Source organism: Trachemys scripta, chromosome 3 (assembly GCF_013100865.1).
Source record: "Trachemys scripta elegans isolate TJP31775 chromosome 3, CAS_Tse_1.0, whole genome shotgun sequence".
NCBI lineage: Eukaryota > Metazoa > Chordata > Testudines > Emydidae > Trachemys > Trachemys scripta.
The window spans coordinates 112,686,703-112,713,462 of NC_048300.1; the positions used below are offsets into that span (position 1 = coordinate 112,686,703).

A 26,760-nucleotide genomic window follows, 5' to 3' on the forward strand; every position below is an offset into this window, starting at 1 on the left:
ATAGCCATGGATCTTGAAAGGTGTCTTGTGGGGGGTATTGGTCATCATAGCAGTGGAAATATGTCTGTAGGTTATGGCAGGGTCTGATTCCACTTTGAGTTGGCATTCTGTGATCTGTAGGAGCTTGCTTCTGATAAGCCCAGTTGGCTGTTTTGTTTTTTGAAATCCAGAAGAGGAGGGTTGGGAAAGATTTTTCAGGATATGGTCATAATTGTTTAATGATACCCCAAGAGAGCCTACTTCCACACAGGAAAAAAGAACCCCACTGATTGCACACCCCTATTTGTCCCCCAACCCTCTTCTGGCCTTCAAACACTATCCCCCACCCCCACAGCTCAACATCAGAAGCAAACTCCTCACAGACCAGGACAGCTATGTGGGTGAAACCAGACAATCTAACTCTGATTTAATTACAAATGATGTACATGATGCAAATTAAAACTACATCTCAGAAGTTACTGTGGGTATGCACATACACAAATCCTTTTCTATAGGCATTTATACTGAACATTTGATACAGTATGTGCATTTGGGGGCAATCGTATCTTTGGAGTAACTCCAATGATGTCAATGCAGTTGCACCAGGGAAGAATATGGCATTGTTAAGGGGAAAAAAAAACGGAAGTAGGTTTTTTAAATCATTATGTACTTATTTCTTATGAAAGAGCACTATTTAAAACATGTGCCTGCCTATCACTGAATCTAGTGAGACTCACATACTTAAAACAAAACATGTTTTAAAAGCTTTGCTGAATTGGAGTATTACAGGAGAAAGCCATGTATATTTTTGAGGCAGGAGAGACGCCCTTCATAACAGAAATCTTTAAAAGTTATATTGAAATACATTATACAAATACCAATTGGAGATTTTGAGCATGTCTATTTACAATACACTGTGATACATCTGCAGACTATAATTGTTTAACAATATAAAAAACAAGCAGAATACCCTTTTCCGCGTCTTCTCCTTTAAAAAGGGCCGTATAACTGTGTAGAGGGCATGGATATACCATGGTTGATTGACAAAATGAATTCCTCCAAACCGAGCTGGAAAACTGTCCTATAGAACATAAAACAAACATACATCATGAGTAAAGTAGATTCTTAAGAGAAGACATATGGTGTGCATCAATTCAATTTTTTTATGCTGAAATGCATTTGCTTACTTAACCTTAAAGAACTCTTTTCCAAAATGGTGTCCACTCAGTGATGGTCCAATATTCCATTCCAGAGTAGCAATACTTTTAGGCACACAATTTCCTGACAGAATGATTACAAAGGGCTTCACAGCACTGGGATGACCTCTTGATGTCCCCTCCAGCCGTGCATTCCTAAGATTCTATGAACAGCATTCTAATAAAGAAGGTATTTTGGTCCCCTAGGTATACTTTACACATTTATGATCTGCCCAGAATCCACAAATGCAACATGCTTTCCCCTGCCTGTCTCCATTCAATTTCATTTATCTTTAATCTTAATAGCAGTGTACCACATTCCCATCTCTGCCAGTATTGCTGAAATACATTAGAAATGTTCCTATTTCCTTGTTCCAATCTTAAAATCAAATGTAAACCTAAGTTTCAAGTCAAAATGTATACAATATTGTTTAAATTTTGCAAGATTAAAATGCATTAAACATGATCATACAATATTTATGAGCCTTGTTCTCATCACATATTCAGAGGCTGTGAGCTGAAGTTTCTGGAGCAAACTTCGTACTGAACCAACCATTTCTTTCTAAATTGGTTTTGGCTGTTTCGCTAGACGCCTCTACTAAAGAAGCACAAGAGGGTGAAGAATTCATTTATATGGCTATTTGCAAGCAGTAATTTGGTTCTCAGGGCCAAAAACTGCAATACTATTGTATGATCAAGAATGCATTTTATTTTTGAAAGTTGATACAGCAGGCAACAGACACCCTTCCTTTCACTGCCAGGAAGAAAACTTTAAGAGGCTAGTGATTTCACTATCTGTGTTCTGGAATATTGCCACCAAATTCATTATATCCATATGTGAGCATATTCCCAGCTACTGGGATAGTCTACTTCCCTCTGATGTCTAGGCTAGACCCCTTGCATTAGGCATAGGTGCAAGACGTTTAAATATGCAATAATTTCAAGTGCCTCCCGGTTTCAGCTATATGTATATATATAACATTGCAGGATGAGTACCAGTTTCTTTACACTTAGGCCTGGTCTACACTACGAGTTTAGGTCGAATTTAGCAGCGTTAATTCGAATTAAGCCTGGACACGTTCACACGACGAAGCCCTTTTTTCCGACTTAAAGGGCCCTTTAAACCGGTTTCTTTACTCCACCTCCGATGAGGGGATTAGCGCTAAAATCGGCCTTTGTGGGTCGGAATTGGGGTAGTGTGGACAGAATTTGATGTTATTGGCCTCCGGGAGCTATCCCACAGTGCTTCATTGTGACCGCTCTGGACAGCACTCTCAACTCAGATGCACTGACCAGGTAGACAGGAAAAGCCCCGCGAACTTTTGAATTTCATTTCCTGTTTGCCCAGCGAGGAGAGCACAGGTGACCACGCAGAGTTCATCAGCACAGGTAACCATGATGGAGTCCCAGGATCGCAAAAGAGCTCCAGCATGGACAGAACGGGAGGTACGGGATCTGCTCGCCATATGGGGAGACGAATCAGTGCTAGCTGAACTCCGTAGCAGTAAACGAAATGGCAAAATATTAGAAAAGGTCTCAAAGGCCATGAAGGACAGAGGCCATAACAGGGACGCACAGGAGTGCCGCGTGAAAATTAAGGAGCTAAGGCAAGCCTACCACAAAGCCAGAGAGGCAAACGGAAGGTCTGGGGCAGAGCTGCAAACATGCCGCTTCTGCTTCTGCACGCGGAGCTGCATGCGATCCTAAGGGGTGCAGCCACCACTACCCCAACCGTGTGCTATGACTCCGTCAATGGAGAAACATGCAACAGGGAAGCGGGTTCGGGGTATGAGGAAGATGAGGATGAAGATAATGTAGATAGCTCACAGCAGCAAGGAAGCGGAGAAACCGGTTTCCCCAACAGCCAGGATATGTTTATCACCCTGGACCTGGAACCAGTAACCCATGAACTCACCCAAGGCGTGCTCCCAGACCTTGAGGCACACAGGGGACCTCTGGTGAGTGTACCTTTGTAAATATTACACATGGTTTAAAAACAAGCGTGTTTAATGATTAATTTGCCCTGGCAATCGCGGCCAGTACAGCTACTGGAAAAGTCTGTTAACGTGTATGGGGATGGAGCGGAAATCCTCCAGGGACATCTCCAGAAAGCTCTCCTTCATGTACTCCCAAAGCCTTTGCAAAAGGTTTCTGGGGAGAGCTGCCTTATCCCATCCGCCATGGTAGGACACTTTACCACGCCAGGCCAGTAGCACATAGTCTGGAATCATTGCATAACAAAGCATGGCAGCGTATGGTCCCGGTGTTTGCTGGCATGCAGACAACATCCATTCCTTATCTCTCTTTGTTATCCTCAGGAGAGTGATATCATTCACAGTCACCTGGTTGAAATGGGGTGATTTTATTAAGGGGCCATGCAGAGGTGCCCGTTCCTGCTCGGCTGAACAGAAATGTTCCCTGCTGTTAGCCACACGGTAGGGGGGAGGGGTGAAGTGATCATCCCAGAGAATTGGGTGTGTGTGGGGGGGTAGTTGGGTTTGTGCTGCATGTTAACCCGGAAACCGCAGCCCCTCCTTTTACATTGCAAACCCATTTTAAATGGCCAACCCAAGGGGTGCTTGCTATGGGAAATGAGGGCGCTATTGTTTGAAACCATTCCCACATGTTAAGAAGGTTAAAAAAGCCAAAAGACTGTGGCTTACCATGGCTGCCTGCAAGCCGAAATCTGTTGCCTGGCACTGCGTGAGTGATCTCTCGCACCAAACCGGCAGGCCCTCAATATAAGAGGAAAAATGCGACCTTGAAACGAAAGCACATGTGCTGTGTAATGTGAACAGCAAAATTTAATGTGAAAGAATGTACCCACTGTTCTCTAAAATGTGTCTTTTTTTAACCACCTCTCCCTTCTCCTCCACCAGCTGCAAATGTTTCTCCTTCACAGAGGCTAGCGAAGATTAGAAGGAGAAAACGGCGGACTCGGGATGATATGTTCTTGGAGCTCCAGATGTCCTCCCACGCTGACAGAGCACAGCAGAATGCGTGGAGACAGTCAATGTCAGACTACAGAAAAGCACAATATGAACGAGAGGAGAGATGGCGGGCTGAATCGTGGGATGAACACAGCAAGTGGCGGGCTGAAGATGATAGGTGGCGTCAGCTTGCAGACAGAAGGCAAGACTCGATGCTCCGGCTGCTGGAGCATCAAACTGATATGCTCCAGCGTATAGTTGAGCTGTAGGAAAGGCAGCAGGAGCAAAGACCGCCGCTACAGCCCCTGTGTAACCAACAGCCCTCCTCCCCAAGTTCCATAGCCTCTTCACCCAGACGCCCAAGAACACGGTGCGGGGGCCTCCAGCCACCCAGTCACTCCACCCCAGATGATTGCCCAAGCATCAGAAGGCTGGCCTTCAATAAGAGTTCAAGTTTTAAACTGCAGTGTGTCCTTTTCCTTCCCTCCTCCCCCACCCATCCTGGGCTACCTTGGCAATTATCCCCCTAGTTGTGTGATGAATTAATAAAGAATGCATGAATGTGAAGTAACAATGACTTTATTGCCTCTGCAAGCGGTGCTCGAAGGGAGGAGGGGAGGGTGGGGTGGTTGGTTTACAGGGAGGTAGAGTGAACCGGGTTGGGGGGGGCGGAGGGTTCATCAAGTAGAAACAAAACAGAAGTTTCACACAGTAGCCTGGCCAGTCACAAAACTCGTTTTCAAAGCTTCTCTGATGCGCACTGCACCCTGCTGTGCTCTTCTAACCGCCCTGGTGTCTGGCTGCGCGTAATCAGTGGCCAGGCGATTTGCCTCAACCTCCCACCGCGCCATAAATGTCTCCCCCTTAGTCTCACAGATATTGTGGAGCGCACAGCAAGCAGAAATAACAATGGGGATATTCTTTTCGCTGAGGTCTGAGCGAGTCGGTAAGCTGCACCAGCGTACTTTTAAACGTCCAAATATACATTCCACCACCATTCGGCACTTGCTCAGCCTGTAGTTGAACAGGTCCTGACTACTGTCCAGGCTGCCTGTGTACGGCTTCATGAGCCATGGCATTAAGGGGTAGGCTGGGTCCCCCAGGATCACGATGGGCATTTCAACATCCCCAATGGTTATTTTCTGGTCCGGGAAGAAAGTCCCTTCCTCCAGCTTTCGAAACAGACCAGAGTGCCTGAAGACGCGAGCATCATGTACCTTTCCCGGCCATCCCACGTTGATGTTGGTGAAACGTCCCTTGTGAGCCACCAGGGTTTGCAGCAGCATTGAAAAGTACCCCTTGCGGTTTATGTACTCGGTGGCTTGGTGCTCCGGTGACAAGATAGGGATATGGGTTCCGTCTATCGCCCCACCACAGTTTGGGAATCCCATTGCAGCAAAGCCCTCCACTATGGCCTGCACGTTTCCCAGAGTCACTAACCTTGATATCACCAGGTCTTTGATTGCTCTGACAACTTGGATCACAGCAGCCCCCACAGCAGATTTGCCCACTCCAAATTGATTCCCAACTGACCGGTAGCTGTCTGGCATTGCAAGCTTCCACAGGGCTATCGCCACTCGCTTCTCAACTGTGAGGGCTGCTCTCATCCTGGTATTCTGGCGCTTCAGGGCAGGGGAAAGCAAGTCACAAAGTTCCATGAAAGTGCCCTTACGCATGCGAAAGTTTCACAGCCACTGGGAATCGTCCCACACCTGCAACATGATGTGGTCCCACCAGTCTGTGCTTGTTTCCCGGGCCCAGAATCGGCATTCCACGGCATGAACCTGCCCCAGTAACACCATGATCTGCACATTGCTGGGGCCTGTATCTTCTGTGAGGTCTATGTCCATGTCAATTTCCTCATCACTCTCATCGCCGCGCTGCAATCGCCTCATCGGCTGGTCCTGGTTTTGCTTTGGCATGACCTGGCGCTGCATATACTCCAGGACAATGCACGTGGTGTTCATAGCGCTCATAATGGCCACGGTGATCTGAGCAGGCTCCATGATCCCAGTGCTATGGCATCTGGTCTGAAAAAAGGCGCGAAACTATTGTCTGACGGAGGGAGGAGGGAGGGAGGCAGGGGCGAGTGACGACATGGCGTACAGGTACAGGGAATTAAAATCAACAAAGGTGGCTGTGCATCAGGGAGAAACACAAACAACTGTCACATAGAATGGCCCCCCCAAAGATTGAACTCAAAACCCTGGGTTTAGCAGGCCGTTGATTTCACAGAGGGAGGGAGAAGCAAATGAATACAGAACAAATCTATTTTTTACATCTTAAGCTGGCAGCCGACGGTGCAGCATGACTGATAGCCCTCGGCATCTTCTGGGCACTTGGCAGAAAATAGTGTACTACGACTGATAGCCACCATTATCATTGGGAAGGCAGCAGAATATGACTGGGGGACATACGGAGTTTCAGCCATCATCTGATCGAACTGCAGTATGACGACGACAGATACCAGTCGTAATACACCATCTACTGCCAAAAGGCAAGGGGCTGCTGCTGTGTAGCAATGCAGCCCCACGTCTGCCAGCACCCAGATCGCCGATGAGGGCTACCAGTCATACTGCACTGTCTACTGCCAAAAGGCAATTCGCTGCTGCTGTGTAGCAATGCAGTACCACGTCTGCCGGCACCCAGATGACATATGTTGACGGTGAGCTGAGCTGAGCTGAGCGGGCTCCATGCTTGGGGTGGTATGTTGTCTGCACAGGTAACCCAGGTAAAAAGGCGCGAATCGATTGTCTGCCGTTGCTCTGACAGAGGGGCCTGACGACATGTACCCAGAACCCCCCGCGACACTGTTTTGCATCATTCAGGCATTGGGATCTCAACCCAGAGTTCCAATGGGCGGCGGAGACTGCGGGAACTGTGGGATAGCTACCCATAGTGCAACGCTCCAGAAGTTGACGCTAGCCTCGGTACTGTGGATGCGGTCCGCCGACTTAATGCACTTAGAGCATTTTATGTGGGGACACACACAATCGGCTGTATACAACCGATTTCTATAAAACCGGCTTCTATAAATTTGACCTAATTTCGTAGTGTAGACATACCCTTAGTTAATCCAGTTTGCCATTCCAGCATAGAACCAAAGGGCAGCATGCTGGGTCCCACTGTGCAAGTGAACGTACCGTAGAGCTACTGAACAGGTCTTCAGACAAAGCAGGTAAGTGTAATGTGGGGGATGGAGGTACAAAGGGTGGAGTGGAACAAGGAAGAGGTAGGAAATACTACCTATGGTCTCTATACTGTTTCCATTATCTTCCAGAACATTTCAGAGGATCAAGCATTTATCCTTATGCAGGAGATATGGAAGAATATAAGAATGGCCCTACTGGGTCAGACCAAAGGTCCATCTAGCCCAGACCTATCTTCCGACAGTGGTCAGTGCCAGGTGCCCCAGAGGAAATCAACAGAACAGGTAATCATGAAGTGATCCATCCCCTGTCACTCATTCCCAGCTTCTGGCAAAGAGAGGCTAGGGACACCATCCCTGCCTATCCTGGCTAGTAGCCATTGATGGACCTATCCTCCATGAATTTATCTAGTTCTTTTTTGAACCCTGTTATGGTCTTGGGCTTCACAACATCCTCTGGCAAGGAGTTCCACAGGTTGACTGTGCGTTGTGTGAAGAAATACTTCCTTTTATTTGTTTTAAACCTGCTGCCTATTAATTTCATTTGGTGACCCCTAGTTCTTGTGTTATGAGAAGTAGTAAACAACACTTCCTTATCTACTTTCTTTACACCAGTCATGATTTTATAGACCTCAATCATATCTCCCCTTAGCCATCTCTTTTCCAAGCTGAAAAGTTCCAGTTTTTTAAGACATTGAACTAAGCTAGTCACACAGGACTTCAGTGTATGAATAACTATTCCTGTTGTTTCCCCCCCACCCCCATTTACAGTTACTTTCACCAAAACAAACTCAGAAACACTTATACTAGTGAATAAGGATGATGCCCCGCTCCCCTCCACCACACACACACCATGAAGTATATGAAATATTTCTGGTTTATTGCTTAGAAAATGCCCCAGGTAGTGGGCAGAGGAGTTCCTAAATGAAAAGGTATCTATGCACATGTTCTGGTTCAGTATGAAAGGTATTTGTAATCCAGCATTAGCTCAAAATGGATCACATCCTGATCCTTCGGGTAACTGTCAAGTCACCATATTCCCTGCAGATAAAAGGAGTATCTGGAGAAGGTGCAACTTAGGGCAGTGCAGTTACCACCTCCTCTTCCTTTTGAATCTGGTTATGCTGAAGGCCCTGGATATGTGTGGAGTAACACTGACATAATCAATGTCATTGGATACGAGATGGTAGCTGCTATCTCACTGTGCAAGTGAACATATCCTAGAGCTTCTGAGTATGTCTTCAAAGTGTTTCAACAATTTTTAAAGGGCTTTTTTTTTAAAAAAAAAAAAAGTGAGACTTGTGATTTTGGATACCTCAAGTTTTGGGTGCCCAACTTGAGATGCCTGATTTTCAGAAAGCAGGTGGTCAGTACTTTCTAAAAATCAGGCACCTGTAATGTCTCCCCAATTGGGCCCCCACAACTTGAGGTACCCATAAAGTCTTAGGTGTTTTTCCACTCAGCCTTGCAATGCCCCACTGACTTAGGGTACATCTACACTACAGCGGGGAGTCGATTTAAGATACGCAAATTCAGCTACGTGAATAGCGTAGCTGAATGACGTATCGCAGCCTACTTACCCCGTTGTGAGGACGGCGGCAAAATCGACTTCTGCCGCTTTTTGTCGGCGGCGCTTACTACCACCTCCGCTGGTGGAGTTAGAGCGCCGATTCGGGGATCGATTGTCGCGTCCCGACGGGATGCGATAAATCGATCCCCGAGAGGTCGATTTCTACCCGCCGATTCAGGCGGGTAGTATAGACCAGACCTTAGAAGTCCAAGCCTCATTTTCCAAAGTGACTTGGACTCCGATTTTTAAGTCCCAAGTGCCTAGACCAAAGTTACACAGCAGGTTAACAAGGCTGGGACTAGAACTCATGGATTCAGGCCCTATGCTCAATCCAGTAGAACATACTGCCTTGTAAGAGCAGAAAGAGGCAGAATAAGTAGCAGCAGATGCTGGAGGAACACTAAGAACAGGTGTATTAGGGATTCTAGCTCTGGAGCTAGAATTGTATCTGACATTCTGGCACTACCCACATATAACTAACTTTTACACCAGGGATGCATCAGGCAGATGGCAGTAGATGAGAAATTCTTCCAAATCAAAGATGCCTGTGTTTTTATCTAGATTAAGTCACAGGCATGGTGGCAGTTGCAAGTGCCCCTAGAGACATATTGCATGGCAGCAGAGCAGCCTGTAACCCAGGAATCCCATTCTTCATGGACTCTATGAAAAAGAAATCCCATGTCAAAAACTGACAAGAGACACATATCTAGGAAGGAGCCATGAAGCAAGCTATGCACTTGACTGGAGAAGTGATTAGCCAGCTGATTGAGCATAACTGAATGGTTAAGAAGAGTGTACTTAATCTCTTCCTTTATTTGCAACACAGGCAACTAATTACATTTGTTTGTGTGGGTTTTTTCGTATTAACCATGGAGAAACATCACTGACTGTGTGGAATAGTGCAAGATAAGTACACACCTGATAAATAATCAATTCTAAATACAGTCATTCCATGTATGATGAGCAGTACAGCTAATTAGTATTGTTCACAGCCCTAATGAGCCATGGCTTACAAATGCTTGTTAATAGTGTGCAGTCAGATAAAAGATAGAGCCCTATATGTTTACATGTAAGGTTGCCCGATAGTGACTGTTAAACTGCCCTCTTCTCCAAGGTCACCAATGCGAGTGGTCCTGAACAAACTGCCTTATTACAGCATTTTCAGGTCCAAGCCCAAGGAACCCTAATTTACAGCACAGTGGCTCCCCCTCCCACTTCCACCCGCTGCCACTTCTCATAATTTGTATCATCTGTCTTTACATGCTTCTTTTCCAGCAACCTGCTGCTTTCAACTTCTAGTCCACGGCACATGCCAAAGAAGCCAGGTTTCTCCTCTCTAGTTGCATTGGCACAGTGTTCTAGGCCAGTACTCTCTTCTGTTCCGATTTTGCTGTTATCTCTATATGCATAGGATGAAAGAGAAGAAACAAAGACTGCTACCCATAGCTCATACTGCCTGGGTCCATGGACAAATAACTGGGATCATTACAACTGTGTGGACGTAAGCATCGTCTTTGGATGTGCTCAACTAACTTTATGCCTCCAGTGTTCAGGTATTACTGATATTGTTTATTTAATTCTTATTCAGTTTAAAATGTCTCAACACCATCAAGATGTGCACACAAGTCTGTTACCCCATGCTCCCACAACTGTTACTCTAATTCTCTTTCTACCCTTCCTCCAGTTACTTGTTACCACTTTGCATCTTGTCTTTGTGTATGTCTACACTATAGCAGCTGCAGCTGTGCCACTGTAATGCCATAACATAGATGCTTCCTACATTGATGGGAGGGGTTTTGCCATCAATGTAGGTAATCCATCTCTCCAAGTAGAGGTAGTTAAGCTGATAAAAGTATTCTTCTGTTGACCTAGCTGCATCTACACTGGGGTTATGTCAACCTAACTATGGCACTCAGTGAAATTTTTCACAGCCCCAAGCAATGTAGCTAGGTTGATTTAATTTTTAAGTGTATACCAGGCCTTAAATTTGATGGTAATTTCTTGGAAGCAGGCAATGTCACCTACTGTGTGTTTGTACAAGGCCTATGACAAGGGCCCCTTATTTTGACTGGGCTTGCAGGCACTAGTGTAATACAGGTAATAATAATGAGTTATATTCAAAAGCACAGTAAGGTACCCACCTGTCATTAAAAATCAGTTGGAGTTAAGGAAATTAGAACTCTAGGAATTTTTGAAAATCCCACCCTTTATATCAGCACCTTTATCTATAGGAAGACTCAGCTTTCTTTCATATTAGAAAACGGGTCTTTCTAAAGCCTGCATTCTGAATTCCTTGGGTGCCAACCATCTCAGAGAAGTACAGTGCAGTACTTGATGGATTAGGCCCCAATTCATCTTTGAAGTCAATGGGTCTATTCATGTGTTTTCCAGCTAAGCATGTGTTAAAGTGCTATGATGAATCAGAGCTCTAGCATCTGAAGGAGACAAGCTGGACCAGCCCTGTGAAACTTAGAGCCAAAACTGGGGCCACTGAATTCAAATAAAACACAAGCCCAAAGTTACCATATTACATTATTAAAAGCTTAACTGTCAGTGCTTCGTTTGACAGTTCTTCCTGCGGACAATAAATTCAGAACTCCTACAGCTGTTCAGAAGAGTCACGCCTCAATAGAGTTATAAGCAGTGTCTAACAGCACACTACAATATACTTCTTATGCAATATCTGAACATATGCTGTATCTTTGTACTGGAAACCTGATAAAGACACTAGAACGTTTCTCCTTGATATAAGGCACAGAGTTCCCAAACTTCATTTTTAGGATGTTAAACAGGAAAAACTGAAGAAAAAAACAGGGGAACAATTGAAAAATTCGGACTGGTCCAAAATGTTAACGCCCTGCCATGGAATTTTTTTTCCCCGTAGCAGAAAATTTGAACTAATCTGGGAACTGAGAGCCACCATTGCCCACATTAGAGATGGATAAATCTTAGACCTGCTCCCAAACACAAACCTTCATTGAAGATATCCAAAAAAATTGCAGTGAAATGTGTGCTGTGTATTGTAGGATATTTGTAGTGTCCCTGAATATCTGCACTAAGGTCCTAATCCTGTATACACTTACACATCTAAAGCTATCCAGGGGTGAAGTAAAAACCACAATTACAGTAGAAGAAAAAGGCTTCATCTGGAAGATTTAAACAGTAGTGAGACTTTATTTGGTACCCTGAGCACCTTTTCAATCCAGACAAGTGGGTCAAAAACTGCAGAATTAAAAAACGGGTATTAAATAGGAAATCTCCTATCCAGACCTCAGGAAATCCAAATATCCTACAACTGGCTGCCTCAAGGATTTCAAACTTTAAGAATATGGTATGTACCTTTACTTGAAGAAGTGTTTTTTTTAATCTGATATTCTTAGCTTCAGTTTTATGAAAGAATTTTAGAGCATTTTTAAACCAAGTTAAAAAAATATATAAAAATATATTTTTATTATCACAGTCAGCTAAATGTGCATTACCTAAAGGCAAATTAACATCATTCATGGCATTCTGACAAAATAAGCTTTAATTATCTGCAACTGTATGTAGACATCTAGCTGAAGAGATTCGGATGGGGCAATTTGACTTTTGGCAATCCTTTTGATTTCTATCATTCACTTTATCTTACAAGCCATATAGAAATATGTTTCCATCAAATAAGATGAGAACAGCAAACAGATAGCATCTCTCCAATAAGAACATTGCTTCTTTTTTCACTGCATTATCTGTTTTAACTTCAAGTAAACTTCCATCTTTCACTTCAGTATGCCACTTGTAAAAATTATAGATTCGGATATACTACTAAGGCCCACATGATTGTAAACATTTGCATGATTAGGATGAACCATCATACTTGTAAATGCACAATAAAAGGCAATCTTACATATAGTCTATTTTATGCTTTCTTTGTCTTGAGCAAAAAGCTCAAGTTAAGCTTCACAATAACTTGTGAGTAGAGCTGATTGAAATTGTTTCAACAAGTTGTTCATAAAGAAAAAAAAAAACTCACTGACTTGACATCTCAAGGTTACTTCCAGTCCTACACTTCTATTATTCTTCACAAAAAATAGTTGACTGGGAAATTTATTTGGTCTCTTTGAAAATTTTCAAGTAGAAATGGTTGGAAAATGCCCACTTTATCCCCTCTCCTAGAGAAGTTAAGAGAAATTGAAAATTTTACTTTCAGAGAGATCACTAAAAGAAGAGAGAAACTCACTTCAATTTTCTCAGAATTTCAAACTCTCAAAATGTTACTTATGGTGTAGAACACCACCGCAACTTTTCACATTTCTGCAACTTGGAAAATGGTAAGAAAATGGGGAAAAGCAGGTTGCTCCACACACAAATTTCTTCTAACTTTCCTGTGGGAAAACCATTATTTACCAATAGGATATTTTCCAATGGGGAACTTCTCCTAGGAAAATTATCATGGGGAAAAAAATTCCATTTTCCACCCAGCTCTAGTTGTGAATATCTTGTTAAATTATAAGGCAGGCAGATTTTACTGAAAATTGCACTGTGCATAAATATAGCAACAATATTTTCCTAGCATTTTGAATAAACAGTGTGAAATTACTGCTCATGAAAGATGCCATATTGGAACTGCTAAAGACAAAAGTCTCTCTCCACAAAATACATATCAAATAGATGGAAGAAATGCAATTCAGTCTTCTCTCATTATACCATCTCTGTGCCTCAACTCTGATCTGAAGGGACCCACCTCTATGGAAGATGGAATATTTTTATCACCATGAACATGCAGTCTTTGATCTCTCTGCTTGAGGCTACTCAAAAGGAGCCAATTGTTGTGATAGTTTTAGTGATCCGGACATTTTCCCAGTCCATTGAGAGCAAGGGCATTTTACAGAGTCCACAGGTAGCCTCTACCTTGTGCTGTGATTGTTCCAGAATTTAGCTGTATAAAATCTGAGTTAGTTACCTAAAGGTGAAAGGCTCTATATCCCATTATCATATACCAATCTCATGAGCCATCTAATTTCCACTTTATAGCAAGGAAAGAAACAAAGAGTTTCAGATAATGGCAAAATGAAAAGAGAATGAAATGGGGATAGGAGAAACATATAGTAATAGTGGGGAATGGAGAAGAGAATGGAAATGACCAGACAGCAATTAATTTGGGGAGAAATACATAAGATATGCCCCTACTTACATGCAGGACAATATAAAATATTCAGGTCAATATAACATGCCCCTTCCAACCAGGCTTTTCCAAAAATTTCACACAGGGAGATAGGAAAGAAGAAAATGGAAAAGTAGTATTTCATGAAGAGTCCATTGATTTCAGAATGAATTTTAAACATTTAATGGATTTGTAGAGCTCTAACTAGATTCCCAGCATATAAAATTTGTTGACAAACACCGTGTAAGTAAATCACAGGAAAAATATGGGATTTCATTTATTATTTCTGCAATTTTCCATAAGAATTGGATCCAAATATTTCCCTACAATTTTATAAGTTTGGTTATACGTTTGGTTGAAACTCACAAGCAGCTACTTTTGGTCTGCATTCAATATGCAGGATGGTAGATATGTGGACATAACACAGTAGAGATGTACATATGTTTGGTGGAGAGAATATGCATGCATAATATTTATGTAGATGGTTTATTCCAAATCCTGGAATTTTCTACTTGCATTAGTTTTATACCAGTAGTGCTGATTTGCACCATACGTAACAGAAGACTCATCTGCACTTTTGTACCAAGCTCTATGAATGGTACAAGTATTAAAAAAGACTGACAGAAGAGAAGACCTCCCTGCAGCAACTATGATAGTACACATTAAATCCTGAATGAGTTTTATTATATTTTAACTGATCAGTCAAGAGCCATTCCTTTGTAACTAAGCAGACAGAATTATTCTCACCAGCTGCACCCTCTATCAGTAAAGCAATATGACAAGCTGAAACAAAATCAGAGCCACTTTGCCTTGATGTGAGTAGACATGGCCTGTTTCAATCTGTCCACAGACGGAGGAGGCAGGTGGCAAGACAACCTGGAGACCATGCCACAGAGTTACTCTCACACCTCTGGAGGAGGAAAAACAACACACCAAGCAAGGAAGAGGTTCAGTCAGGCAATAACAGCAGCAAGGTCACAACAGGAGACCAAAAAACTGTCCAACGTGCTAATTTTAAGCTTTATAAATTCATGAATTGTATTACCAGACCTTAGTTTAAGAAATAAATAGACAGCAAAAGTCATTATACCTCCAGTTATCAAACTGAAACATCCAAGATAATGGACCATGTAGAAATAGGGTTGCCAACTTTCCAATTTCTGAAAACTGAACACCCCCTGCCCCTGAGGTCCTGCCACCTGCTCCACCACTCCCTCAAGGTTCTGCCCCCCCCACACACACAAACACACCCCACACCCAGCCCGGGGACTGCCGGACTCTCCCCATCCCACCAGTTACCTGTGGGGGTAGGGGAAGGTTCTCTCCACAAGCCACTCACACAAGTCACACAACAAGTCTGTGGAGGAGCAGGGAATAGAACCCAAGAATCCTGGCTCCCAGGCCCACCCTGCTCTAACCACAAAACACCATTCTCCTCTCTGAGCCAGGAATAGAGTTCAGGAGCCCTTAGTTCCAGCCCCCCCTCCCCCCGCTCTAACCCATTAGCCCCACTCCCCTCCCAGAATCAGAGAGAGAACCAAGGAGTCCTGATTCCCAGCTCCCATAGACCTCCAACACTAAGGCAAGGGACAGTCCCAAACATACTCAGGCATCCCCAGCCCGTCTGGGGATGTGGAGCTGGGGGAGAGGGCTGCTCGCTTCCATCTTGGGAACTTACCGATGTTTGTAGCTGCAACCTGCTCGCCCTGGCTGGCTCCAGAAAACATACATGGAAATATTCGTTCCAGGGTCTCTCTGCTTCTCCTGAGGGGTTTAAATGAGCCTCCACTCCGGGTTCCTCCACACCCCACGGCGAGGGGCTCTTGGGGCCCCGGCTACCGGGCTACCTAGTCTGCAGCTAGGGTGGGCGGGCTGCAAAGTGCCAGAGCCTGCCAACTTCAGCCACCTGGAGCAAGCGGGCTCCTGAGTTCCCAGGGAGTGGCACCCAGGCGCAGCTGGGCTCCTACCTGCATGGTGATTGCGCTGTGCACGGAGCCGGGATTCAAAGCCCGGCCCTTCAGGGGAAACAGCCCCACATGGAGCCCGGGCCCCTCTGTGGCCAGTGGGGAGTGAGCAGAGCGTAGGGTTGCCAACCCTCCAGGATTGCCCTAGAGTCTCCAGGAATTAAAGATTAATCTATAATTAAATATGTCACGTGATGAAACCACTAGGAATATGTCCAACCAAAATTGGCAACCCTAGCAGAGCTGAGCTGGGGCTGCTCTCCAAACAGCCCTAGGGGTTGCTCTCCGAATGGCCCTCTCCAGACATCTGCACTCTGCAGGTAGCGGGCTGCCCCATTCCTTCCCACGGCCTCTCCAGCATGCTTGGAGCTTGCCCTCCTCTCGCCCACTCTGCTTGCAGCATCGGTGCAAACCTACAGGTGCTCCCCTTCCCCAGCCAGCCTGCTCCTCAGCCGGAGCCACCTCCACGGGCAGCGAGAGGCCCCCTTTAGCTACCCCTGAGGCTCTCCATTAGCAGTCTTTCTGCCCTCTCAACTGGGAGTTGATCCCGGTTACTTTGGGTACCAGACTTTTAGTGTCCGGTCAGCAATGCTGACTACTGCCAGGTCCCCTTTCCAACCAGACTTTCTGGTCAAAAACCAGATACCTGGCAACCCTAAGAATTTGTTTAATAAAATAAAATAAAATAAAAAACACTTAATAGATTACTACTAATTAAAGATTTCAGAGGTCAGACTATCAGCATAAGACATGAGGATAGAATTTCCTATCTACACACCAGATTGAGCAGGCAGGCCTCAGCGTTCTACTGGTAGATCAATAATGTATCAAAGTAGCTGTTTAACTTTTAGTCTACATAGTTCACACACACACACACGACAAATTTGATGTTACCACAGTAAAAAGGGAAATGACCAGAGCATGCTTACAAAACAAAAAGACAAATAAAAAAAATCCACCCAAAACCAAAACCCAGCACACATAGCCAAAGCAAAAGGGCAGTTAGTCAGCAGAACACCAGCCATGAGAAGGGAAGCTACCTACCACCTGGATGCAGAGAAATAAGAAAGGCACAGATTATTTATTTAGACTTTCTGATACCCAATAGCTTCCTTTTGAAAGGTACATCAAATCATTTTAAAATCCAGCACTGTTAACTATCCTCAATGATTATTCATGCAGAGGAACCTGCTGACATATACAGCATGTTTTAGCATAATGGGCCTAGCATGCTGTTTCTCATCCCAAATGAATAATATTTCTTGCTTGTTTGTTGATAGGAGATGCTAGGCATAAAGTTAGACATAAGGATCTGGGTTTCTGTTTATTCTGAATCATTTCCACGGGTGTTGCACGTGTACAAACAAGACCCTGCTATCTCAATCATGTTGTTTGCCAGAATGGCTACCTTCTTGTGTTTCTAGGAGTTAACTTTTTTAAACGACGATAGGTTGTTAGCTGATCGCTCAATCCCCAACCTGGATGCTTGTGGACTGCTTCTCACTCGTCCATATCCTTTGATTTGTCCAGCTTGCATGGCTCTACTAAGAGATAAAACTCCCACTGGCATAGCTTGCAGTGTCATTGGATTTGTGCTTATTAAAGTATATATTTTAAGGAAACATCCCATTTAACTTGGATCAAGCTGGAGGCAGATTTTTAAATCCTTATAGCAAGCTGCATTGTTAAAAAGACTTCCATTTTCCTACTCCACATCACTGCCTCCTCAGTCAGTTTCACAGACTAAAGCTGCCAATATGCAAAAGACAAAGGCAACCATAGAATTAAAATGGGTCAAAACTGGGTTTTTCCCATGGAAAGTTTTGATTTTCAGATGAAATTTGAATACCAAAAATTTTAACTGGAATATATTAAATTTGGAAATGCTGCTGCTATGCTTCATGGGAGTTGCAGTTTTGGTGACAATCTCCCATTCTCCTCCATAGGCCGGGCTCTCTGGTTGGACTACATGTCCAATGATCCACCAGAGAGCCCGGCCTATGGAGGAGTCCCTGACCATGGTTGAAAATGGGGGCATGAGGCAACTGAACTACAACTTCTATGAGGCAGTAGAGCTGTATTTCAACACCTGCTTAGAATAAAGATCCCATGCAGTCTCAAAAGTGGTAACGTTTCTGTTTAAAATGTAAACATAAATGCATCAGGGGAAAACATTTTAACAATCTCATGATCAGAAATTGGATCCCAGGTAGTTATATTTCAGTCAGTTACATGATGAAACAAATGATTTACTTACAAGTGTTATATATGTCCCAAGATATCTTCACTGCTCAAAACCCTCAACTGCCAAACAGATTGCTTTGCTTTCTGAAAAAATGTTATTGCCTGAAACTGTATCACCTCGAGCTATGATCATGTCAGAACTCACAAACTAAACAAGACCAAACTAAGTTAATATTTTGGTGGGAAAGTTAGTGCTGTTGAACTGGTGTTGGCAGTTCAGGAAGTGGCGCTCTTTCTTCTGACCTAACTTAGATAACACTCCAAATCAGTGTTACAAGGGAACTGGGCTTACCGGAATTGCTGGCTTTCAGATGAGATGTCATATTGAGGGTCTGACCACTTGTGGTTGGGAAAGATCCCATGGTACCCTTTGTATGAGATATAGGGTATTAGCCTCAGTGCCTTGCCAAATTCCAACTTGAGTTATCACATTCTGCCTACCTAAATTCCTCCTATAGTCTCCACTGTGCTACAATATTCTTCACTTTAAATCAAACTGCCTTGAGGAGTACTTATGCTCTGTAAAACAGATGCTGCATTCCACCCAAGAGATGACTGTACTACTTTGATGTAGGATGTGACCCCTGTAGTTATACAGAATGTAGGCTTGTCATCATAAACAGTATTGACTGGGAAGATCCATGGAGGAGAATGGTTGGTAGATCCACTGGTCTCATTTCCATCTTGTCTCTCTGTTCCTCCCCCACAATATGGCTGTATGCTTAGGGACAGAACACCCCCAAAGCTGTGTTCCCCAAGAGTCAGACTCCCCAAATCTTGCACATGTCCAGAGTTGCACTGGTTCCACTGCATCAAAAGCCCTGCACACTCTCCGATGAGGGAGCAGGACTTGCCCCATAGAAGTATATAGGAAAGAATATTCAGATGAAACAAGTAACTTGTTCTGAGGTACAGCATCTTTCACAGGTATTCCCCAGTGACAACTGCAAGTTAGTTACAGCACAGCAAAAATCTCCCAACCAAACCAAAGTACTTAAAAAAATTAAATACAATTAAAAAATAAACATAGCGCATAAAAATGCAAACATGTGGACTTTTACAAGTTCTTAAATTTGTCTTTATGTTAGTACTTTTAGTTTTATGTATTATTGATTAGATAGACTTTAATGGCTATTCTGGAGTTATTAGAGGCTATTCTTTAAATACATATTTGTGGAGATTTGGAGCTGTTCCCATCTACCATATAAATCCCTATTGAATAATTAAAAAAAAATAATATGCATATCACATAGATGTTCATCTCATTAAAAGCCATTACAGTCTACCGCGGAAACTTACATTTAAACAATCAGTCCGGATTGGAATGCAGAATGAAAATGACTGTAAAATACAAGATATTCTGTATGAAGAACAACCACATTATAATAATTAGTGTCTTACCCATTTATATTTTTCTCCACACCCAGGCCCCAAAACATCCTACAGGAATTAGACTACTTTATTATTTGTATTACAGTAGCATCTAGACGTCCCAATCAGGATTCAGGTCCCATTACACTATGAACTGTACATACTCATTTAATTAAATGAGAGACCCTGACCCAGATGAGCTTACCATCCAAGTATACAATGAGCAAGAACATGTGGATATGAGATAAGAAAAATACAAAGTAACAGTCAATCATGATTAATATAATAAGCAGTGACCACTGCACACCAGCTCCCTAACCAGTGTTTAGAGTACTGCAGGCATCAATGACAGAGGTGTTAAGGAGACATTACAAGGAGGATAATGGGTAGGCTTTGAATTTTATATCTTACAGGTAGTTCCTCCCACAAAGAGGGAATTATGGGGGGGGGGAAGTGCAAAGATGCTTGTTGCAAAACCTAAAAAAAATAAAGGCTGATATCAGTTGGAAGTGGGGAAGACTGAGCAATAGCTAAATACTTACCCCATTTCTTTTTTCTTCATTCATGGATGTCCTCTCAATAAGGGACAAAGGCTGCCTGTCAGCCCCACTGCAAAAACAAACTCTTTCAGGTGTGTCTAAGATAGTCTGGTATCTAAGCATGGAGACCTCCCTAAGATGGGTTTCTTTTACAAAAATAACTGAATTAATTTGATTAAAATATAGGCCAGAGCATGATGTGTAGAATTGCTGATATTTTATTTTTATCTTCACGTTGTGAAGTAAGGAAAGAGGCGGAAAAAGAAAGAGGGACAAAGAGCAGAAAGAAAAGGAGCTATATGCATGGAGCAAGCTGGCCCAGAACTTTCTAACGGTTCAAAGGCTGACACAGTCCCTCGGCAGTGTTGCTCCTAACTACAACATACAGGTCTGTCTCATCTTACGCTGGGGTTACGTTCTGCGCTCAGCGTGTAAAGCGAAAACCGCATATAGTCAAAATTACACTGAGTTCAATGGCGGGCGGAATCGCCCACACTACATGTACAGTATTAAAATTGTTATTTTTCTCTTTATTTTTGTTTTGTTTTTGCCGACCGCGTAAAGCCGAAATCGCGCATGTTCAATGCGCGCAAGATGTGACAGACCTGTATTGCATTCAAGGATATAGGACAGGGGCAGGCAAGCTTTTTGGCCTGAGGGATGCATCAGGTTTCTGAAATTGTATGGAGGGCCGGTTAGGGGAGGCTGTGCCCCCCCAAAGAGCCAGGTGTGGCCCGGCCCCCGCCCCTCATCTGACCCCCCCCTTGCTTCTTGCCCCCGACAGTCCCCCAGGACTCCTGCCCCATCCAAAGCCCCCTGTTTCCTGACGGCTCCCCGTGGGAACCCTGCCCCATCCACTCCCTCCCCCCCGTTCCCTGACTGCCCCCGGACTCCCCACCCCTGACTGTCCTCCTGCCGCCCCATCCAACCCCTCCTCTCATTCCTGACTGCCCCCCCCCAGACCCTTGCCCCATCCAACCACTCCTTCTCCCTGTCCCCTGACCTCTCCCAGAACCCCTGCCCCTGACTGCCCATCACCTCATCCAACCCCCCCTCCTTCCTGACTGCCCCCCCAGGACCCCTACCCCCATTCAACTCCCCTGCTCCCTGCCCCCTGACCATCTCCACCCCGAACTCCCCTGCCCTCTATCCAACCCTCCCTGCTCCCTCACCATGCTGCCTGGAGCACTGGTGGCTGGCGGCACTACAGCCGCGCCGCCCAGAGCAGCAGCACAGGCAGTTGCGCTGCCCAGCGGGAGCCAGCCACACTACCGCGCAGCACAGAGCACTGGGTCAGGCCAGGCTCTGCAGCCCTGCTGCCCAGAGCATTGTGCCGGCGGCGCAGTGAGCTGAGGCTGCAGGGGAAAGGAAACAGTGGGGGAGGTGCTGGGGTCTGCCTCCCGGGCCAGGAGCTCAGGGGCCGGGCAGGAGGGTCCCGCGGGCCAGATGTGGCCTGTGGGCCATAGTTTGCCCACCTCTGATATAGGAGCACAGAAATGCTGAGGGATGAAGGGATCTTTTCTGTTCCTGGCAATATTTTCTTAGTGCTACCCAAAGCGATAAGTTATTTGAATTTCATGGTTTCAGATACTGAAATCTTAAATTTCACGTGTTGTAACAAAGCATGAATATGTATTTAAAAATGGCAAAATATAAACATGTAAAGCCCTTAAGTCATTGTTTCTCAAATTGGGGGTTCTGACTCAAAAGGGGGTCGCTAGGCTATTGTAGGGGGTTTGTAGTATTGCCACCCTTACTTCTGCACTGCCTTCAAAGCTGGGCAGCTGGAGAGTGGCAGCTGCTGGCTGGGTGCCCAGCTCTGAAGTCAGCGCCACCACCAGCAGCACAGAAGTAAGGGTGGCATGGTATGGTATTTCCACCCTTACTTCTGTGCTGCTGCTGGTGACAGCGCTGCCTTCAGAGCCAGACGCTCCTAGCTGATGAGCTAGCAGAACTGCTCCATTAGATCTGGTGTGGAAGCTACCCGGGCTATTGTCCAAGCACTTCTTTCCTGGGCCAAACTTCAGTGGCACTGCAACCCTGCACAAACCACTCACTCAAATCTGGTGGGCGGAGGGGGGAGCAGTAAAATCTATGCCCCCCTAATTTCCTACTCTGCAGTTCACTAGCTCCCATTTCCCCTTATACTGTATGAAGACATAGATCGTTCCAGCACGTAGACTGAATGGGATACGAACGTACAGGTAACAGTTATGCTGAAATGAGACTTCCTACATCCCTGCCATCTTTTCCTTCTTTAAACCATAGAGTGCTGAAAAAAAAAAATCTCAGTTTTAATTAAAAATGTAATTCCTATATTGGCCTTCCTGTTTTGTGATTTAATGAAATATTGAGACTGTCTGATGAAGGCTCACCATAGCAACTGTTAACATAACTGGGAACTGTGTGGGACTACAGAAAAATTGAAGAGATGTTGATAATTGACAATATTTCCACTATTATTCATCAGTATAACTAAGGGGTTGTTCAATGCTATCTAGGCACAAAGTTAGTTAACCAAGACGGAATAGAAAGTGAAATGCCTTTAATACAGTTTCTAGATGGTTTTAATATCAATTTAGTCAAGAGGAACAAATTGTTCATAATTGCTTAACTCCCTTACCATTCAACACCACCGAGAAAAAACAGGAGAGAATTATTTATGTATCTGTTTGATAGATAGTAGTATGTCTGTGGGTGTCACTTAGAAAAGACAAACATATGGCAAGCCTCTCAAAAGATACAGTACCTAAGTTTATCTCACAAAATTCAGTGAATAGAAACAACTTTGAGTTTTTACCCATTTCATTGCAATCACATTTAGGTGTCAAGGGAAAGGAGGTACAAGTTTCTAGCTCAGACAGCTATGCATATGAGGCACAAACATTTGATTTTTTTCCCCCCACTCACTTCTCGTCATTCTTTTTAGACTAGATACAGTTCTGTTTGCTATAGCTACAAATACAAAAGCAAACGCACCTCTTTAGGCAGCTTAAGTGCATGTGTGTAGCTGGGTGTTCATGTTTGGAGGATATTATCACTACAATAACCGTACAGCTGTTAGGAGTTACTGGCTCCATCTTCCTATAGGATATTCAGTAACAAACATTCGGATGCAAACTGCCCCATACCAAGCCAGTAAGTCTGGTGAAAAAAAAATACTTAGCTCTTATTTAGCACTTTTCATCAGTAGATCTCAAAGCATTTTACAAAGGAGGTTACTATCATTAACTCTATTTTACAGATGTGGAAACTGAGGCAGAGAGGCAAAGTGACTTGCCTAAGATCACCCAGCAGACCAGTGGCAGACCCAGGAGTAAAACCAAGGCCTTTTGAGTCCCAGTTGTCTATCTATTAAAGTGTCAGAAAACAAAACACCACACACACACACACACACACACAAACATTTTCTGCGGATTCTGCTAACCTTTTCTAGCCAGGCATACAAACAATACACTGAAGGCACTGTGGGGAGAGGAGATGTGAACACACAAATGCTCTCACACAACCTCTGACAGACACTAGTAATGAATATTAGAAGGTACACAAGCCTTTACTATTATAGTAGGAAGTACCTGGCTGAAGGGAACAGAAACGAAAGTGTTAATAGAAACATCTTCTCCATTTGCTTATCTATGACAGTCACAGCAGCGTGCCCCGCCCTTGGCAGAATTCCTTAGTCATCACTGCAGTTCCACAAAGCCAGAGACAACAGACTGTACCATTCAGTTATCCGGTGCTGCTGTCACCTCTGGGACATCAGAGTCTGCTGCACAAAAGCAACAGGCTGTCAAGCCTGTGGCTAAGGACATTTAGGAGGGGAAAAGCAACATCAAGACCATACAATGGTAACATGATTCATCAAAAAGAATAATTGGGCAGGAGAAGAACGTGTATATGAAGGGTAGTGACAGTCCAATTATTTTGGCTTCATGTCTACCACTTACAATAAGAGCACACATGGCCTTAGCTGTTCCCATGTATCATCAAATGGATTCTGTTTTAATTGGCTTTCCATACTGGTTTCTTCAGAGGCTTAAGTGTCACCTTCATTTGATCCTGCATTGATTTTCTCTGAAATTTCCTCTTTCCATGGCTACCATGATCAATTAATGTGCCATAAATAGGTTGGTCACTTTCTCTTCAGTGTTTTCATTATATTGCATCTGCACTCACTGCCTGACGTTCCTTGTTGTGAGCGATAAGGTGGAGTGTATTAATAGCAAAGGTATGAAGATGCCCTCAGGTTTTCTAATGCAAATGTGGAAGTTTTAATCAATAGCTCAATATTCCCAAACAAAAAGCTTCAAGAAAAAATTAAGGTTGGAAGTGGGCCTCAGTAGAGTCCAGTTCATGCCCCAAATCAATAATAAATGGTTTCCAAAAAAGAAAATCTACCTCTTAAAAAGCCCAAATATTAAGGAATCTGGAAGTGAACAGTTAAGGGATTCAGCCAGTTCCTCATTGCCAGATAATTTTCCTCCCCATTCCCATCAGTCACTGTCACTTAACTTTGTCTCTGTTCTGTAATGGAAATATGCTGTAGACGTACACAGTTGGCTTCATATCGTGCTTACATATGCAGTAAACTTTCTGAAAGGACTCTAGTCCCAGGGTCATTAGGTTGAGATCCCCCTGGCTTATAGAACTTTTTCTTACTGAGCCCCTCCAACCCCTTAAACATGCTCTAAAAACTCCACGGCCCACCTGTGCCACAATAACTGGTTTTCTGCATATAAAAGCCAGAGTTGGCATTAGGGGGTAGAAAGCAGGGCAATTGCCTCGAGACCCATGCCAAAAGGGGCGAAGCTACATTGCTCAGGCTTCAGCTCCAGGTGGCGGGGATCAGGGGTCTGGGCTTCAGCCCCATGCGGTGGGGTTTTGGCTTTCTACCCTGGGCCCCAGAGAGTGCTGGCCCTGCTTGGTGGCCTCCCGAAACCTGCTTGTGCCCCGCCAGGGGGCCCCGGACCTCTGGTTGAGAACCACTGCTAGAGCCACAGTGCGATGCACTGGTGGAAGAGAAAAAATATTTTTATGACTAAAACTGGAGTAGCTTGGTGGTATGCAATGGGCTGATTCAGTCATATTGCCAGTATATGTAAGTGTGTGGTTTCACAAGACTGGGTCCTGATTTTTTGTATCTACTCATTCTAAAAACAAAAAGGGTACATCACTAACATTGTAGTACAGTGCATGTGATTATATACTGGAAATAGATTCTTTGATTATGAAATGAAATTGTACAAGCATTTATAATTTAACTAGCTGGATAAGACACTTGTTTCCCCATCCCTTCAAGCCTCCACTACACCTCACCTCCATGTCCCACAATCCCCCTGCTCCCCTCTGTTCATGTCCATCCACTCTGCCCCTGGTTCCCTGAGCTCTCTTCTTCCCTTTCATGTGCCACCAGGCTCCTGACCCCTCTACCATATCCCTAAGGGTATCTACACCACTGCCAGGAGCATGCTTTCCAGCACAGGTAGACACATGCACTAGCTTTGCTTGACCTAGCACACTAAAAATACCAGTGTAGACAGAGTGAGAGGAGGTAGCAAGGGCTATAAACAGGGCAGGGCGAGTGGAAAAGCCACCCAGAGCACAAAGCCACGGGGACAGAAAAATGGGCCAGAGGCAACACGTGGGGGTTGGGTAGGTGGATCATGTGCCCCTCCCCACCCCGCGATTTTTTGATTACACCCTACAACCCAGACAGGCTGTTGGCCCGTTGAGGTGAGTCAGGAGGTGACACTCCCTTTCAGAGCTCCCCTAGGGGCATGTCCCAGTCCTACCTTGCTCCTCTTGGGAGCACACCCCACAGTTTGAAAACCTCTGTGGGGTGGTCCCCCCGAACCTTTAAACTGTGCCCCCGCATTATCAACAGTTACACGTCACCTCTGAATGGGGTGGAAAAAATGACAAAAAACTAGTAGGGAGTGCAAATATGCTTGCTCGCTTGGGTGCTAAAACGCCTAGTTACAGCTCTGTGGGCAGCAGCTCGGGTTAGCTGCCTGAGTACAAACCTACCCAGATTCCCCAGCTACATACTTCAGCAGCTGCTCACGACACCACCAGTGCATCCCCCAGCTAGGCTGCTGTTTTTAGCACACTAGCTCAATTAGAGCTAGCAAGCGTCAATCCACCCATGCTAGGAAGCAGGCTGCAGTGCAGACATACCCTCAGAGAGCCCCCTTTCAAGACTGAGGAGCAGAACACAGTTTTCAGTGAGTTTTAACAAGGTGGCAAGTTTAAAACATTAGTATCAAATTGTCGGTTACAGGTGCCCCAAAATGACTCAAGCTTTTTTAAAAAGAGGCTCACTTTTAAATCATTTTAACTTGGCAAAGTAATTATTTACCTGAAAATCCTGTCACAGGTGATATTATAAATTTGATGAAGACATACTGAATTATTCCCACAAAACAAAGAGATTGAACCCCTGCGTTAGAAGCATCCCCTCTTTAGAAGTGGAACGCAACCTTACCTGCAGAGGCACTACAGCAGGAAACAGAGTAGCAGCCGTGTTAGTCTGTATCCGCAAAAAGAAGAACAGGAGTACTTGTGGCACCTTAGAGACTAACAAATTTATTAGAGCATAAGCTTTCGTGGGCTGTAGTCCACGAAAGCTTATGCTCTAATAAATTTGTTAGTCTCTAAGGTGCCACAAGTACTCCTGTTC

The 26,760-nt window shown here is 44.4% G+C and overlaps 1 protein-coding gene across 1 annotated transcript in view; it reads right to left on the bottom strand.

The window, feature by feature from the left end:
- CLVS2 (clavesin 2) overlaps window positions 1-26,760 on the bottom strand; it is a 61,793-nt gene that overhangs the window by 8,827 nt on the left and 26,206 nt on the right. Inside the window, exon 3 of the mRNA XM_034765754.1 lies at window positions 950-1,060. Within this exon, the coding sequence (XP_034621645.1) occupies window positions 950-1,060 (111 nt within the window). The remainder of the gene's footprint in view (window positions 1-949; window positions 1,061-26,760) is intronic.